The sequence below is a fragment of the Ranitomeya imitator genome, chromosome 1 (genome assembly GCF_032444005.1).
Source record: "Ranitomeya imitator isolate aRanImi1 chromosome 1, aRanImi1.pri, whole genome shotgun sequence".
Taxonomy (NCBI): Eukaryota; Metazoa; Chordata; class Amphibia; order Anura; family Dendrobatidae; genus Ranitomeya; species Ranitomeya imitator.
This window is the reverse complement of record NC_091282.1, coordinates 926,773,763-926,793,039: the sequence shown is the minus strand read 5'-3', so window position 1 is coordinate 926,793,039 and position 19,277 is coordinate 926,773,763. Positions and strand designations below refer to the sequence as shown.

General features: G+C 44.7%; 1 protein-coding gene across 1 annotated transcript in view; it reads right to left on the bottom strand.

Annotated features, from left to right (window-relative positions):
* GRID2 (glutamate ionotropic receptor delta type subunit 2) overlaps positions 1 to 19,277 on the bottom strand; it is a 2,297,645-nt gene that overhangs the window by 368,467 nt on the left and 1,909,901 nt on the right. The window contains exon 13 of the mRNA XM_069743575.1: positions 6,276 to 6,471. Coding sequence (XP_069599676.1) covers positions 6,276 to 6,471 — 196 coding nt within the window. The remainder of the gene's footprint in view (positions 1 to 6,275; positions 6,472 to 19,277) is intronic.

Here is a 19,277-nt window from a genome sequence, read left to right as displayed (position 1 = left end):
TTCCAGCACCGTCAGCTGGTCCTCGGTCGTGCCATTGGCTCTTGCACACTGGGGCAACGCATCCGGGTTCCAGCACCGCCAGCTGGTTCTCGGCAGTGTTCTTGTCACAGGTACTCCCTCGTGCCAAGCCTGGTTTCAGCACCGTCAGCTGTTTCCGGGTTGTGTCAACTTCACTGAGACGCCTATGCTTGCCCCGTCGTGGTGCGGTCGAGTTAGCCAACTCCAGGGTGCCTCCAGTTTAGGAGCTTCCTATGTGGGCTGCGTGAACTGGTAGTCAAGGCTGGTTATGTAGTGCCAGTAGGCCCAGCTCCCCCTGTAGGACTGTTGGGGTTCGGTAACTGCGGCTGCCTCGCGGCCTAGCTGTTCTCTCCTCTCCTGTGGACCTTCGGGTCCACCACCTGGTTCCAGCACCGTCAGCTGGTTCCGGGCCGAGCCTTTGGCTTAGGTGCCTCCTCCTGGGTATCCGAGTTCCGCCAACGCCAGGCGGTCCTTGGTAGTGCTTTTAAGCGCGGGCACCTACAGCTTAGTAAACGGGTTCCAGCACCGTCAGCTGGTCCTCGGTCGTGCCATTGGCTCTTGCACACTGGGGCAACGCATCCGGGTTCCAGCACCGCCAGCTGGTTCTCGGCAGTGTTCTTGTCACAGGTACTCCCTCGTGCCAAGCCTGGTTTCAGCACCGTCAGCTGTTTCCGGGTTGTGTCAAGCTCACTGAGACACCTATGCTTGCCTCGTCGTGGTGCGGTCGGGTTAGCCAACTCCAGGGTGCCTCCAGTTTAGGAGCTTCCTATGTGGGCTGCGTGAACTGGTAGTCAAGGCTGGTTCTGTAGTGCCAGTAGGCCCAGCTCCCCCTGTAGGACTGTTGGGGTTCGGTAACTGCGGCTGCCTCGCGGCCTAGCTGTTCTCTCCTCTCCTGTGGGCCTTGGGGTCCACCACCTGGTTCCAGCACCGTCAGCTGGTTCCGGGCCGAGCCTTTGGCTTAGGTGCCTCCTCCTGGGTATCCGAGTTCCGCCAACGCCAGGCGGTCCTTGGTAGTGCTTTTAAGCGCGGGCACCTACAGCTTAGTAACCGGGTTCCAGCACCGTCAGCTGGTCCTCGGTCGTGCCATTGGCTCTTGCACACTGGGGCAACGCATCCGGGTTCCAGCACCGCCAGCTGGTTCTCGGCAGTGTTTTTGTCACAGGTACTCCCTCGTGCCAAGCCTGGTTTCAGCACCGTCAGCTGTTTCCGGGTTGTGTCAAGCTCACTGAGACACCTATGCTTGCCTCGTCGTGGTGCGGTCGGGTTAGCCAACTCCAGGGTGCCTCCAGTTTAGGAGCTTCCTATGTGGGCTGCGTGAACTGGTAGTCAAGGCTGGTTCTGTAGTGCCAGTAGGCCCAGCTCCCCCTGTAGGACTGTTGGGGTTCGGTAACTGCGGCTGCCTCACGGCCTAGCTGTTCTCTCCTCTCCTGTGGACCTTCGGGTCCACCACCTGGTTCCAGCACCGTCAGCTGGTTCCGGGCCGAGCCTTTGGCTTAGGTGCCTCCTCCTGGGTATCCGAGTTCCGCCAACGCCAGGCGGTCCTTGGTAGTGCTTTTAAGCGCGGGCACCTACAGCTTAGTAACCGGGTTCCAGCACCGTCAGCTGGTCCTCGGTCGTGCCATTGGCTCTTGCACACTGGGGCAACGCATCCGGGTTCCAGCACCGCCAGCTGGTTCTCGGCAGTGTTTTTGTCACAGGTACTCCCTCGTGCCAAGCCTGGTTTCAGCACCGTCAGCTGTTTCCGGGTTGTGTCAAGCTCACTGAGACACCTATGCTTGCCTCGTCGTGGTGCGGTCGGGTTAGCCAACTCCAGGGTGCCTCCAGTTTAGGAGCTTCCTATGTGGGCTGCGTGAACTGGTAGTCAAGGCTGGTTCTGTAGTGCCAGTAGGCCCAGCTCCCCCTGTAGGACTGTTGGGGTTCGGTAACTGCGGCTGCCTCGCGGCCTAGCTGTTCTCTCCTCTCCTGTGGACCTTCGGGTCCACCACCTGGTTCCAGCACCGTCAGCTGGTTCCGGGCCGAGCCTTTGGCTTAGGTGCCTCCTCCTGGGTATCCGAGTTCCGCCAACGCCAGGCGGTCCTTGGTAGTGCTTTTAAGCGCGGGCACCTACAGCTTAGTAACCGGGTTCCAGCACCGTCAGCTGGTCCTCGGTCGTGCCATTGGCTCTTGCACACTGGGGCAACGCATCCGGGTTCCAGCACCGCCAGCTGGTTCTCGGCAGTGTTTTTGTCACAGGTACTCCCTCGTGCCAAGCCTGGTTTCAGCACCGTCAGCTGTTTCCGGGTTGTGTCAAGCTCACTGAGACACCTATGCTTGCCTCGTCGTGGTGCGGTCGGGTTAGCCAACTCCAGGGTGCCTCCAGTTTAGGAGCTTCCTATGTGGGCTGCGTGAACTGGTAGTCAAGGCTGGTTCTGTAGTGCCAGTAGGCCCAGCTCCCCCTGTAGGACTGTTGGGGTTCGGTAACTGCGGCTGCCTCGCGGCCTAGCTGTTCTCTCCTCTCCTGTGGACCTTCGGGTCCACCACCTGGTTCCAGCACCGTCAGCTGGTTCCGGGCCGAGCCTTTGGCTTAGGTGCCTCCTCCTGGGTATCCGAGTTCCGCCAACGCCAGGCGGTCCTTGGTAGTGCTTTTAAGCGCGGGCACCTACAGCTTAGTAACCGGGTTCCAGCACCGTCAGCTGGTCCTCGGTCGTGCCATTGGCTCTTGCACACTGGGGCAACGCATCCGGGTTCCAGCACCGCCAGCTGGTTCTCGGCAGTGTTCTTGTCACAGGTACTCCCTCGTGCCAAGCCTGGTTTCAGCACCGTCAGCTGTTTCCGGGTTGTGTCAACTTCACTGAGACGCCTATGCTTGCCCCGTCGTGGTGCGGTCGAGTTAGCCAACTCCAGGGTGCCTCCAGTTTAGGAGCTTCCTATGTGGGCTGCGTGAACTGGTAGTCAAGGCTGGTTATGTAGTGCCAGTAGGCCCAGCTCCCCCTGTAGGACTGTTGGGGTTCGGTAACTGCGGCTGCCTCGCGGCCTAGCTGTTCTCTCCTCTCCTGTGGGCCTTCGGGTCCACCACCTGGTTCCAGCACCGTCAGCTGGTTCTCGGCAGTGTCTTTTGCTCTTGTACCTTCTGCTCCCCATCCTGGTTCCAGTACCGTCAGCTGGTTCCGGGCAGAGCCTTTGGCTTAGGTGCCTCCTTCTGGGTATCCAAGTTCCACCAACGTCAGGTGGTCCTTGGTAGTGCTTTCAGGCACGGGTACCTCCTGCTTAGTAACCGGGTTCCAGTAACGTCAGCTGGTCCTCGGTAGTTCCATTGGCTCTTGGACCTTCGGCTACCCATCCGGGTTCCAGTACCGTCAGCTGGTTCTCGGCAGTGTCTTTTGCTCTTGTACCTTCTGCTCCCCATCCTGGTTCCAGTAACGTCAGCTGGTTCCGGGCAGAGCCTTTGGCTTAGGTGCCTCCTTCTGGGTATCCGAGTTCCGTCAACGTCAGGCGGTCCTTGGTAGTGCTTTTTAGCACGGGTACCTCCTGCTTAGTAACCGGGTTCCAGTAACGTCAGCTGGTCCTCGGTAGTTCCATAGGCTCTTGAACCTTCGGGTAGCCATCCGAGTTCCAGTTCCATCAGCTGGTTCTTGGCATTTTCTCAGCCTTCTTGTACCTTCTGCTACATTTCCAAGTTGAAGACCCTAACGTCGACGACCCGGAAGACCACCACGATGACGACGACACGGAAGACCACCCCGATGACGACGACGACGACGGCGGAGACGACGACGGCGGAGATGACGACACTGGAGACGACGACCCTGGAGACGACAACATGGAAGACCGAGAAGCAGAAGAACAAGAGGCTGCAGAACAAAGAGCAGAAGAACATTAAGCATAAGACTTAATATCAGAGCAAAAGATATTATCTAAATTATATGCAGAAGAAGACTAAGCAGTGTATGGGGGTGAGTCCGTTCCTCCTCGTGGTGCCCCTGGATAAAGCCTGATGCTGCAGGCCAAACTGAACGCGGACAAATGTAACTTTTGTGACTGGCAGAACGGAAGGTGTAATCTTCAAACTTTTATAGATAACAACTACGGGAATGCCTGTCACAAATGAGAATATGATGAAGAAGTAGAATAGGAAGAATAATAACAGTGGAATAAAAAGAATATGTAGAATAAGAAGAATAATAATAGTTGAATAAAATGAATATGAAGAATGTAATAAAAAAAAAAAAATAGGTAGAAGATGAAGAAGAAGATGAATAAGGTGAAGAAGTTGATGTCAAAGATGCTGATGATGATGAAGATGAAAGTGTGGGAAAAGAAAAAAAAAAAGAAAAAAAAGAAGGGGAAGGGCGTGGAATAGTGAAACATCAATATCTGACAAAATAAAAAAAAAATTTACATAGTCAATATCTTTGTCACTCCGAACGTCTTAAAAAAAAACAAAAAACATGCTATTCTATTTGATTGGGATAAACCTCTATGACTTTAATGTCTCCGCCACCTCCCCAAATACATCCGGCATTATTCTTAGTTGTTTTCCTTCATGTAGAATGAACCTACAAGGAAAGAAAGGGTTTATTTTAATTCCGATATTTTGGTCCCATTGACTTGCATTGGGATCGGGTATCGGTATCGGCGATATCCGATATTTTTTGAATATCGGCCGATCCAAACCGATACCGATACTTTCCGATATCGGAAGGTATCGCTCAACACTAGTTGTGGGGTCTTGAGGACTGGAGTTGAGAAACACTGGATTAGAGTATCTGTCCATAAGACCACAATAAGCTATACACTCCATTGAGGTGGTCTTTATGGAAAAGTGGGCAGAAAAAAACATTTACTTACACACAAAAATTGTAAGACTCATTTTGAGTTTGCTAAAAAGCACGTAGGAGACTCCCCAAATTTTTGGAGGAAGGTGCTGTGGTCAGATGAGACAAGATTAAAATTTTTGGCCACCAAGGTACACACTATGTCTGGCACAAAAGCAACATAGCTCATTACCACAAGAACACTAACTCCACAGTGAAACATGATGGTGACAACATCATGCTGTGGAGATTTTTTTTGGCAGTAGGGACAGGGAAAATTGTCGGAGTCAAGAGGAAGATGGTGCAAAATACTGGGACATTCTTGAGAATAACCTGTTTCACACTGTCAGTGATTTGAGACTGGGATGGAGGTCCACCTTCCAACAAAATAGTGACCCAAAGCATATTGCTAAAGCAACACTCAGATGGTTTAAGGGGAAGTGTGTAAATGTAGTAGTCATAGCCCAGGCCTTAATCCAACTGAGAATCTGTGGTCGGACTTGAAGATTGCTGTTCACTAGAAGAAGCCATCTAACTTGAAGGAGCTGGAGCAGTTTTGCCTTGAGGAATGGGCAAAAATCCCAGTGGCAAGATGTGGAAAGCTCATAGACATTTATCTAAAGCGACTTTCAGCTGTAATTGTCGCAAAAGCATCCTCTACAAAGTACTGACTTTAGGTGGGTGAATAGTTATACCCAATGAAGTTTTCAGTTATTGTGACCTATTCTTGCTTGCTTCACAATGAAAAGAAAAACAAAAGTTCACTGTTATAGGCATGTTCTTTACATAAACTGATGCAAACTCTCAAAAAAACAGTGACATTCCAGGTTGTGAGGTTGCAAAACACAAAATATGAAATGTCCTGCTGCCTCTCAGGAGTCACTTACTGGAAAAGCATAATCACATTAAGACTGTTATAAAGTAGAAATCCTTAATACAGGAGAAAGTAAAGAATTATAATATTTATTTTTATTATCTGAATGAGATTTACATGTTCCTATCCTGACCTTTCTCAAAGTGTCGTGTAGAGGAACACGGCACTCTCTAGTAATGGTGCTGTTGGTGCTCAAGTCAGGTGTCCAACCCATCAAAATGTAGTAATAAACTTGGCCCTAAGTATGTGAACAAAACAGAGCTTTCTTTTATTTGTGCATCCAATTGAAAAATGATTATGAATGTTTTCGGTCAGTCACAGAACCTTCATCAGAACATTCTTTAACATAAACTGGATGAGGAGGAATGCTCTGTGTGAGCCACTTTCTCAAAGTGTGTCGCCCTAGGTTTTCCTCCTGTGTTTCTCCAGAATAATTTAGCAGAGTTCATCAAATCCAAATTGAAAATGTATGATCTGAACTGTGGATGCAATCCTCTCATGAATGATTAATCTACACATCAACAGTTCAATTTCATTGACAACACATCATTGTATCTCCTGCTGAAAATATTGACAAATAAATGGCTTACCTTTTGTATGCCTTCTAGAGATTCTGGTACATTGTTCTCTGTTCCATTATTCTTGTTAATCATCCGCCACATTTGGGAATACATGCTGTCCCGCTCAAATGGATTCATACCTTTCGTCCGAACGTGATCATATACAGCAGAATCCAAAACCGTACCATAAGGTATATCTGTTTGTCTTGAAAGATCCTGGAGAGACCTAGGAGCAAAAGATATTCACCATTTTTAATAAACTAAATACGCAAGATTTTAACTAAATCCATTAACACTTACCTTAATTTCACTCAGAAGTAAAAAAAAGGCTTCAACCATTCCAAAATTAATTAAAATTGTTTGACATGCCTTTAAACATTTACTGAGAGTTGTCTACTAAATATTAAAGTTTTCATTAAATCTTAAGCAAACTCAATAATACAATGATAGAAAATAGAAAAAATAGAAGGTTTTATAGCCCTATTTCACAATAGAAAATTGCATAAACGAAATAAATCACTTTGGGCTGATGTTTTTTCAATTGATATAATCCATATGAAAATACCCGTGTAATCCTTTTTGATACTTGAGTCCATAAAAAGTGTGACAAAGCTCATGAGCCCAAGTGTATTCTTTAGCTAAACTTAATCTACCCACTTAGCATAATCAACAGTGGAGGAGGGTCCTTGAGGGATCGTGTCAATCAAGATTGGTGGTGAGAGAATGAAAATACAGGACTCTTGATGTCTTTCACTCTCTTGCTAGACTCTTTGATTATTCAATAACACATGTATTTTTTGTGTAATATGTTGACAGAACATCCTTAAAAGTTTTGGCTTATATTAGAAAAAAGAAAGCAGCCCAGCCACATTTGGTACTTAACAAAATCTATGGACAATGTTTCTTGAAAGAAAGATTAAAATTCCTTAAATATAACCTTTTATCTGATCAATGCTGCTCAATCATGGGCAGCATGAATCAGAGCATGACTGCAGTGAGACTTACTTTTCTTTTAATTGCTCTGGTGTTTCAGAGATAATATACAGCACAGTATTTTGTGGAATAACCATGCATCTTGGCATGCTTTCCACCAGTCTTTCACACTGCTCCTGGTGCAAAAATGTAAGCAGTTTTTCCTTGTTTGATGGCTTGTTGTGACTATCCATCATCCTCTTGATTACATTCCAGAGGTTTACAATGGGGTTCAGGTGTGGAGATTGGGCTGCCCATGACAGGGTTTTGATGTGGTGGTCTCTTAATTTTTGCCAGAGCTGTAGGTTGAAGATCCAATTGAGAACCATAGCCAAAAATGGGATTTGTCAGGCACTGCCACTGGTGATAGACAGATCTCTCGCTATGAAAGAGACCTGTAGATCAACTTTATCTATGCCAGCAAAAGCAGGCTGGGGGTAAAGCCAGACTAGGATCTATAAACTATGGTTTCACACAGCTCTCTACACAGTGTAAGGGTCATAAATGGCCCCCACACAATATAATAGTCCCACACACTTGTAGACAAAGTATGATGATGGCCCCCACAGTTTCGCAACACAATATGATGATCTCCACAGTCCTGTAACACAGCATGATAGCCTTCACAATCCAACATAACTGCATAGTGGCTTCTATAGTCCCAAAAAACATTATGATGGGCACCCAGAGTCCCACAAAACAGTATTATGGTATTATTGCCTCCACAGTCAAAAAACACAGTATGTTGCCTCCCACAATCCCACAAAATTGCATACAGGCCTCAACAGTGCCCCAACACTGTATGAGTCCATCACCGGTCTCTATGCAGAAGAATGGCCTACACACAGCCAATCACACAATATAATGACCCCTCGACAGACTTCCACACAGTATGAAAGACCTAATACAGCACTCAGCACAGATAGCTCCCACATAGTATAATGGCGCCCAGTTAACTCTCGACACGGTATAATGTCCTCCACACAGTATAAGGCCACCACAGATCTCCTTTCAGTATAATGGCCCCCACACAACATAATAACCCCCACACAGTCCTATACAAAGTACAATGTACCCACAGAGATATCCACATAGTATAATTGCTCTAAATAAGTAAGTAATTGATAAAATAGAAAATCTCCCCCCATTCCTCTGCTGCTTTGGTCTATACAACATACATTCTGAAGTTCAACACAGCAATCATGATGTACTAACATCATTATGCCTGCTGCACTGAAATTCAGAAATCAGATGCACAGAGTGAATGGTGGAACATGAACTGATTGCTTTTTGTTCTACCATTGCTTATAACTGTATCTGCATCCAGGTGCAGGCACCGGGCCCCTCTGACCCACAAGTCATGTGGCCTATGTTATTAGTTGTACACCACTGACTATCAACTAGGAGTATGGAGTTAGTTCTGCAGTTTATAATTTCTGAACACATATTGAATTTGAAAGATTAAATATGAAATAGTGCTACTGTATTCAGTTTCCACAGAAGAAGCATTGTGTACGTGAATGGCATGCTGTTTGACAACTCTTCCTGGTAATTAAGTAAATGCATTGAATCAATTGGCAACTATAACATGTACCAAATGCTCTATATCAATGAATAATTTATTAACCCCATCAATAAATGTGAAGATCATATGCCCCAATTATTAGTACTATACCACCAAATAAGTTGAGAATAGCTTGTTAAAAAGCTGACATTTTGGTGTATATTTGTTATGCTAAATGCAACAGAATATAGGGTGTAATTTGCACAAGTCTTTCATGATTTGCAACATAATTATTATGCATTTTTGACTCTTTTTGTCTGACCTCAGCATAAACTCACTGAAAAGGGGTGTGGAGTGTCGATAAGGGACATGGTATAACATGCAAAACTAGGCACCAAATAATGCACTAAAATTTTCCTTACAAAATATTATTAGTTGACTGAGCAGTAGCTGTGAAACTAATCAATAAACTTCCATTAAATGTAACATTTTTCATGCATTGAACATTTTCATTATTTTGTGCTCAACTTAACATTTACATAGCATATCTAAAAAAAATGACTTGACTTATTAATCATTTTCATTTCAGGGATTTCTAGACATTTTGCCCCTCCAGTAATTAAAACAATCTTAACATTAAAACATCACGCTCAACCTACATACTGATATATATTCTGAAAATAGACATGTGTTACCTAGACAAAATGCCTATAAGCACTGTATATACTCAGGCATGGACAATTTTACGTGAGAAAGAGTAATTTTCATAGATATTGCATGTTTGTGGCTAAAAGTGCGAGTTATATACCATTGTAATCTGTAAGGATGGCCTTACTATTAAGAATCCATTTAGTGATCAACGAGGCTCATCTTCCGAGAGAGTTTTGACAGAAGTTAACAAATGCTGCGCACACCTTTCTATAGTTGTGCCAATCTCCAGTTTAGCAACATACTTTTGTTTGTTCGACCCAAGAAAGGCAATTTATCAAATTGAGATTTTTTTTATTTGATGCAGACTATGAACAATAGTAAGGCCAAGCATCACCATGTTGTGCTGTGCCTGAAAGGACCAAAGTAAGTTTGAGGAAAAAGGTGATTGTTAGCTGTTAATCTTAACATAGAATGAATCATTCGTTATCACCAAAACTCTTTATTCAGACTGGATCAAGTACCAACTAGATATTATTGGAAAGAACATAAACGTAGTAGGGTATAATTACACAGTAGTGCTTCAAAGTTTGTGAAGCTTTCAGCATTTTTCTATTTTTTAGCATAAATGTGACAAAAATCTCCATCACATTTTCACACAAGTCCTAAAAGTAGGTAAAGAGAAACAATTCAAACAGTGAATCAAAATATCATACTTTGTCATTTTTTAAATGAGGAAATGATCCAATATCAAATGACTGTGAGTGACAAAACAGCTATGTGTAAAATAATAGTAGGTCATTGTGAAGGTCTGTGAAGAAACAGGTGTTAATTATGGCTCGTACATAAGGAAGGAGGGCAGCAAATGTTGGTGAGCTGGTTTAGTCCTTGCCCAGGGAGTAAAATGGGTTGTTCCAGACATTGTAAGGAAGGAAAAACAACTCTGATCAAGAAGTTGATTGGAGAGGAGATATATAAAAACAATTGCAGAAAATAATTGGCAGCTCAGCTAAAAAGATTTCCAGTGCTTTAACCCCTTAGTGACCGAGCCAAATTTTTGAAATCTGACCAGTGTCACTTTATGTGGTAATAACTCTGCAACGCTTCAACAAATCCCAGTGATTTTGAGATTGTTTTTTTGTGACACATTATACTTTATGATAATGGTAAATTTTGTTCAACATTTTTTGTGTTTATTTATAAAAAATATCAAAAATTTGAGAAAAATTTTAAAAAATTAGCAATTTTTTAAATTTGAATGATTATCCCTTTAATCCAGATAGTCATACAACAGCAAACCATTAATAAATAACATTTCCCACATGTCTGCTTTACATCAGCACCATTTGTAAAATGTTATTTTATTTTGTTAGCATTTTAGGAGGTTTAAAAATGTAGCAGCAATTTTTCATTTTTTCAAAGAAATTTACAAAATGTATTTTTTTAGGGACTTATCCATGTTTGAAGTGACTTTAGGGGTCCCATATATTGGGAAACCCCCAAACGTGATACCATTTTAAAAACAGCAACCCTAAACATATTGAAAACTGCTGTCAGGTAGTTTATTAACCCTTCAGGTGCTTTACAGGAATTAATGCAAAGTGGTATGACAGAAATGAAAATGTGTATTTTTACCACCTAAATGTTGCTAACTTCTAAACAGATTACTACAGCCGTCAGACTCTAAGGCCGCTATTTGGTCATGAATTGCCATGGCAAACATCAGGACAACAAAATCATGATCTGAGGGCACCAATTGTGACAAAGAAGAAGCCCCCACACTCTGTTAACCATTTATAATGATGTAGTCACTATTGACAGCAGCATCAAAGGGGTTAAACAGATTTAGATGGTGCAAATACTGATCGTGGCTGGTACAGCAAGTTGTCAGCTATAGTGTACAACCGACAGATGCTGGATTGTCATCTGTATGGGGAGGCTATTCTCTTATATCTCAGGTCAGTTAAAAGACGTATCGGCGGTCATTAAGGGGTTAAGATAGCAAACAAAACTCAAAACATATGGTAGGAAAACAAATACTACTATCTGCATAGATCATAGAATAACAAGAATGGTAAAGAACAATCCAATGATCAGCTCCAGGGAGATCAAAGAAGATCATCAATCATCTGTGAGCCTTGCAACCATCAGGTAGACACCAACATGAAGCCAAACCATATGAAAGAAACACTCGTAAAGTACCGTTGCTGAAAAAAAGACATGCTAAAAAGGTTACAAAAATAACACATTGACTGGTCTAAAGAGAAGTGGTGCAACATTCTATGGACATATGAGAGCAGGATTGTTTGTATAGGATCTAAATGCAGCTAACAGTTTGTGAGATGACTCAAACACCCCTGAATTTGAGGCACAGTACACTGTTAAGACTGTAAAACATGGAGCAAGCATAATGGTTTGGGGATGTTTCTTATACTATGGAGTTTGGCCCATTTATTGCATATCAGGCACCATGGATCAGTTTGAATTTATAAAAATGCTGGAAGAGTTCATGTTGCCCTATGCTGAAGAAGAAATGTGTCACGGGGAAACCACGACAGAGTGGGGTCAGAAGGTCACAGTGTTACCAGTGACAGTTCATTCAGCCTGTCGGTGTTGGAGAAGTAATTCATTTTTGGAGTAGGCATTTGGAGAGTGGTTCTGGATATTTCTGGTTGGAGTTGGTTTGAGTGCTTATCCTTATCCTCACCATTTTGGTTTCTCCTACCTATCCCTCCCCTGTGTAACACTGTTTTTTGTGAGTGTATTTGTATGATTGTAGTTTTCCTTTATCCCTGTTTGTCTTCCATTGTCTTTCTGGTTAGTGTAATCTGGGTGGGGGAGGGAACAGCTAAAGGCTAAGATAGTAGCATAGCAAGGTATGTTACCCTGGTATCTCCAACTTCTGGGGTAATCCGGGGGAACAAGATATGTTATGGCACCCTCTAGTTCAAGGGATCAAGTAAGTGGCCCCAGTCCCTAGTCACTTCATGGAAAAGTGCATTTGAAATGGGTGTTTCAGCAGGATAATGAACCTAAGCACACCAGAAAGTGGGCGGCATCCTGTTCCAAACCAACAAGATTGATGTTATGAAGGGGCCAGCCAATTCCCAGACCTGAATCTGATTGAGAATTTGTGGACTGACTTCAAAAATGCTGTTTTTGATACAAAACGTAAAAATTCAAAAGAACTGTTATGAATGTAGACCAGTCAGCTTGGACTGGAATATCTGTTCGCAGGTGTCAGATGTTAATTAACTTGATGCCACAGATGTAATGCAATTATCAGGAATAAAGGTTATGCAACTAAATATTAGTTTAGTAATTAACATAACAGCGAAGTCTGAAAATAAATTTCAGTTTATATTGTAAATATTCAAGTTGGTAAATGGAAAGGCAGACACTGCTATATTTTTGAGCAGCCTATTATTCCTTTTTCTTCATTTACAGTTTAAAAATGTATATTTTGTTCATGTTTTCATTTGGAATTGAATGTGCAGTGCTCCCAGTGCCTTTGTGTATATCAAAATAAATGCTTTTACGAGCACTGCAATTTTTCTTAGCTGTTTTAAAAACACTACTGTTATTACTATTAGTCATGCCTGTCCAGGGTAAGCCCAGCCAGTGGCGCACTGGGTGCACAACCACCAGCTCCACATTCTTGTTGATGCTCATCTAGCTGGAAAAAGTTACAATCCATCGTTCAAGAGTTTATAGTTCATCAATCCACAATCATATTGTATACAAATTGGGGAATATCAGACTACTATTAGGCTGGCTTCACACTGCGTCTGTGGCGTCAGTTAGACGGACTACGCTACACCGTGGCATAACGCGGTGCAAGGCAGTGCGTTAACACTGCCATTAAGTCCTATGAAGGAGGCATCGCTAGCACACGCCCACAATGGGCGTGCTCTAGTGATGTGCCATCATTGAGTGACGGACCCTAGGACGCGGGCTGCAGTGTTTCTGGGTCCGTCACTGCTAGCGCAGATAGAGCAGCACGGTGGCACAGTGGTTAGCACTGCAACCTTGCAGCGCTGGGGTCCTGGGTTCTAATCTGCAAAGAGTTTATATGTTCTCTCCGTGTTTGCGTGGGTTTCCTCCGGGCACGCCGGTTTCCTCCCACATTCCAAAGACATACTGATAGGGATTCTAGATTGTGAGATCTAGATATGCCAGTCTATTGGAACTACGTTTAGGGCCAGTTTCACATGTCCTGATATTTCCAGTACCAGAAAAACTGGTTCTGGAGATATCAGTGTCCGTGTGTATTCTACGTGCGGCACACGTGTGGCAACCGTGTGCTGAATTAGCACCACATGGATGGCCGCTGGGGAAGAAGCGCTACTGTAACTGCTGTTCCCCTGCGGGTGGTGCTGAAGCTGGCTGTCATCCCTTCTCCCCTGCTCTGCCCACGAGCAGCACGAGCAGGGGAGAATGAATGAAAGAAAAACCCCACATTAGGGCCCCCTATGTTTTTAACCCCTTAGCGACCGCCGATACGCCTTTTAACGGCGGCCGCTAAGGGTACTTAAACCACAGCGCCGTTAATTAACGGCGCTGTGGAAAAAGTCCATAGCGCCCCCCAGAGGCCGATTTTCTCCGGGGTCTCGGCTGCCGAGGGTAGCCGAGACCCCAGAGAACATGATTCGGGGGGGTTTTAACCCACCCCGCATTTGCGATCGCCGGTAATTAACCGTTTACCGGCGATCGCAAAAAAAAAAAAAAAAAAAAAGCGATCTCTTTTTAATTTCTCTGTCCTCCGATGTGATCGCACATCGGAGGACAGAGAAAAGGGGTCCCAGGTGGCCCCCCAATACTCACCTAGCTCCCCCGATGCTCCTCGTGTCTCCCGGTGGGCGCCGCCATCTTCAAAATGGCGGGCGCATGCGCAGTGCGCCCACCGGCCGGCACCGGGAGAATCTTTGGGGTCTCGGCTGCCGGGGGAAGCCGAGACCCCAAAGATCACGATCGGGGTCGGTATTACCGACCCCTGTTTTGCGATCGCCGGTAATTAACTGTTTACCGGCGACCGCAAAAAAAAAAAAAAGTAAAGTGTAATTCTCTGTCCTCTGATGTGATCGCACATCAGAGGACAGAGAAATAGGGGGATTCGGGGACCCTAGCATACTCACCTAGGTCCCTGGATCCTCTTGCTGCTCCTCCTGGCCGCCGGCAGCAGAACATGGCGGACGCATGCCCAGTGCGCCCGCCATCTGTCTCCATCTGCCGGCCGGCAGGAGAACAGCAGTTGGGGCTAAAATTAGGGGTAGGGTTAGGGTTAGGGTTAGGGGTAGGGTTAGGGTTAGGGGTAGGGTTAGGGTTAGGGTTAGGGGTAGGGTTAGGGGTAGGGTTAGGGTTAGGTTAGGGGTAGGGTTAGGGGTAGGGTTAGGGGTAGGGTTAGGTTAGGGGTAGGGTTAGGTTAGGGTTAGGGGTAGGGTTAGGGTTAGGGTTAGGGGTAGGGTTAGGGGTAGGGTTAGGGTTAGGGTTAGGTTAGGGTTAGGTTAGGGGTAGGGTTAGGGGTAGGGTTAGGTTAGGGTTAGGGGTAGGGTTAGGGGTAGGGTTAGGTTAGGGTTAGGGGTAGGGTTAGGGTTAGGGGTAGGGTTAGGGGTTTAGGGTTAGGGGTAGGGTTAGGGTTAGGTTAGGGTTAGGTTAGGGGTAGGGTTAGGGGTAGGGTTAGGGGTAGGGTTAGGTTAGGGTTAGGGGTAGGGTTAGGTTAGGGGTAGGGCTAGGGTTGGGGCTAAATTTAGGGTTAGGGTTGGGGCTAAATTTAGGGTTAGGGTTGGGGCTAAACTTAGGGTTAGGCTTCTTTCACACTTACGTCGGTACGGGGCCGTCGCAATGCGTCGGCCCGACATACCGACGCACGTTGTGAAAATTGTGCACAATGTGGGCAGCAGCTGTAGTTTTTCAACACATCCGCTGCCCAATCTATGTCCTGGGGAGGAGGAGGCGGAGTTACGGCCACGCATGCGCGGTCAGAAATGGCGGATGCGACGTACAAAAAAACGTTTCATTGAACGTTTTTTTGTGCCGACGCTCCGCCAAAACACAACTGATCCAGTGCACGACTGACGCGACGTGTGGCCATCCGTCACGATCCGTCGGCAATACAAGTCTATGGGCAAAAATCGCATCCTGCGGGCACATTTGCAGGATCCGTTTCTTGTCCAAAACGACGGATTGCGACGGAATGCCAAACGACGCAAGTGTGAAAGTAGCCCTAGGGCTAGGGTTAGGGTTGGGGCTAAAGTTAGGGCTAGGGTTGGGGCTAAAGTTAGGGTTAGAGCTGGGATTAGGGTTAGGGTTTGGATTAGGGTTCGTATTAGGGTTAGGGTTGGCATTAGGGTTACGCTTGGGATTAGCTTAGGTTTGGGATTAGGGTTAAGGTTAGGGTTGTGATTAGGGGTGTATTGGGATTAGGGTTAGGTTTGAGGTTAGGGTTGAGATTAGGATTAGGGGTGTGTTGGATTTAGGGTTTTGATTAGGGTTATGGTTAGGGTTGACATTAGGGTTGTTTTGGGGTAAGGGTTGTGATTATGGTTAGGGTTAGTGATTAGGATTATGGATGAGGTTGGGATTAGGGTTAGGGGTGTGTTGGGGTTAGGGTTGGAGCTAGAATTGGGGGGTTTCCACTGTTTAGGTACATCAGGGGGTCTCCAAACACGACAGCCAATTTTGCGCTCAAAAAGTCAAATGGTGCTCCCTCCCTTCTGAGCTCTGCCGTGCGCCCAAACAGTGGGTTACCCCCACATATGGGGCATCAGCGTACTCGGGATAAATTGGACAACAACTTCTGGGGTCCAATTTCTCTTGTTACCCTTGTGAAAATAAAAACTTGGGGGCTACAAAATCTTTCTTGTGAAAAAAAAAATATTTTTTATTTTCACGACTCTGCATTCTAAACTTCTGTGAAGCACTTGGGCATTCAAAGTTCTCACCACACATCTAGATAAGTTCCTTGGGGGGTCTAGTTTCCAAAATGGGGTCACTTGTGGGGGGTTACTACAGTTTAGGTACATCAGGGGCTCTGCAATCGCAACATAATGCCCACAGACCATTCTATCAAAGTCTGCATTCCAAAAAGGCGCTCCTTCCCTTCCGAGCTCTGCCGTGCGCCCAAACAGTGGTTTACCCCCATATATGGCGCATCAGCGTACTCGGGATAAATTGAACAACAACTATTGCAGTCCAATTTCTCCTGTTACCCTTGTGAAAATAAAAACTTGGGGGCTACAATATCTTTTTTGTGGAAAAAAAAATATTTTTTATTTTCACGACTCTGCATTCTAAACTTCTGTGAAGCACTTGGGCATTCAAAGTTCTCACCACACATCTAGATAAGTTCATTGGGGGGTCTAGTTTCCAAAATGGGGTCACTTGTGGAGGGTTTCTACTGGTTAGGTACATCAGGGGCTCTGCAAACGCAACATAATACCCGCAGACCATTCTATCAAAGTCTGCATTCCAAAACGGCGCTCCTTCCTTCCGAGCTCTGCCGTGCGCCCAAACAGTGGTTTACCCCCACATATGGGGTACCAGCATACTCAGGACAAATTGGACAACAACGTTTGGGGTCCAGTTTCTCTTGTTACCCTTGTGAAAATAAAAATTTGGTGGCTAAAAAATCTTTTTTGTGGAAAAAAAAATATTTTTTATTTTCACGGCTCTGCATTATAAACTTCTGTGAAGCACTTGGGCATTCAAGGTTCCCACCACACATCTAGATAAGTTCCATGGGGGGTCTAGTTTCCAAAATGGGGTCACTTGTGGGGGATTTCTACTGTTTAGGCACATCAGGGGCTCTCCAAACGTGACATGGCGTCCGATCTCAATTCCAGCCAATTCTACATTGAAAAAGTAAAACGGCACTCTTTCTCTTCCAAGCTCTGCGGTGCGCCCAAACAGTGGTTTACCCCCACATATTGGGTATCGACGTACTCAGGAGAAATTGCACAACAACTTTTGTGGTCTAATTTCTCCTGTTACCCTTGTGAAGATAAAAATTTGTGGGCAAAAAGATCATTTTTGTAGAAAAAATGCAATTTTTTTTTTTCACGGCTCTACGTTATAAACTTCTGTGAAGCACATGGGGGTTCAAAGTGCTCGCCACACATCTAGATAAGTTCCTTAAGGGGTCTAGTTTCCAAAATGGTGTCACTTGTGGGGGGTTTCCACTGTTTAGGCACATTAGGGGCTCTCCAAACGCGACATGGCGTCCAATCTCAATTCCAGCCAATTCTACATTGAAAAAGTAAAATGGCACTCCTTCTCTTCCAAGCTCTGCGGTGCGCCCTAACAGTTGTTTACCCCCACATATTGGGTATCAGCGTACTCAGGAGAAATTGCACAAAAACTTTTGTGGTCTAATTTCTCCTGTTACCCTTGTGAAAATAAGAATTTGTGGGCAAAAAGATCATTTTTGTGTAAACAAAAGCGATTTTTTATTTTCACGGCTCTACGTTATAAACTTCTGTGAAGCACTTGGGGGTTCAAAGTGCTCACCACACATCTAGATACGTTCCTTAAGGGGTCTAGTTTCCAAAATGGTGTCACTTGTGGGGAGTTTCCACTGTTTAGGTACATCAGGGGCTCTCTAAATGTGACATGGTGTCCGATCTCAATTCCAGCCAATTCTGCATTGAAAAAGTCAAACGGCGCTCCTTCAATTCTAAGTTCTGCGGTGCGCCCTAACAGTGGTTTACCCCCACATATGGGGTATTGGCGTATTCAGGAGAAATTGCATAACAAAATTTATGGTTACATTTCTGTTTTTACACTTGTGAAAATAAAAAAAATGGTTCTGAATTAAGATGTTTGCAAAAAAAAGTTAAATGTTCATTTTTTCCTTCCACATTGTTTCAGTTCCTGTGAAGCACGTAAAGGGTTAATAAACTTCTTGAATGTGGTTTTGAGAACCTTGAGGGGTGTAGTTTTTAGAATTGTGTCACACTTCATTATTTTCTATGATATAGACCCCTCAAAATGACTTCAAATGTGATGTGGTCCCTAAAAAAAATTGTGTTGTAAAAATGAGAAATTGCTGGTCAACTTTTAACCCTTATAACTCCCTAACAAAAAAAAATTTTGTTTCCAAAATTGTGCTGATGTAAAGTAGACATGTGGGAAATGTTATTTATTAACTATTTTTTATGACATATCTCTCTGATTTAAGGGCATAAAAATACAAAGTTTGAAAATTGCAACATTTTAAAAATTTTCGCCATATTTCCGTTTTTTTCATAAATAATCGCAAGTAATATCGAAGAAATGTTACCACTAACATGAAGTACAATATGTCACGAAAAAGCAATCTCAGAATCAGCGGGATCCGTTGAAGCGTTCCAGAGTTATAACCTCATAAAATGACAGTGGTCAGAATTGCAAAAATTGGCCTGGTCATTAAGTACCAAATTGGCTCTGTCACTAAGGGGTTAAACCTACCTGGCAAAACTCAATGGTGTGGACTGCTATTCTGAGGCTGGTAAGGGGTCATGGAAATGCACCCATAAGCCTAAAAACAGCAGCCTGCAGCGGCCCAGAAAAGGCGCATCTATTAGACTGCCGCCATCTGTAAACTACTGGGGACTCGGGAGTGATTGAGAAGTAGCGAGCATAGACTCAGTGGCATCACCGCTAGTTACTGAGCCTGCGCCTGCAGTGTCTCATTCATTCCCCAGTAGTTTACAGCCAGTGGCAGTCGCATTAGCAGCACACCTGGTTGTAAACTGTACGTTCCCTAGACATGAATTATGGTGTGTGACTGACTGTACTCCAGACAGGTATGTATATATTGTTGGTTTTTTATTTTGAATTTTTTTTACAGGCGATTGAGGGCTTCGCTTGGATTGGCAGATTAATAAAATGGCAAAACTGTGTTTATTGTTTTATTTCATTAAAAGACTTTA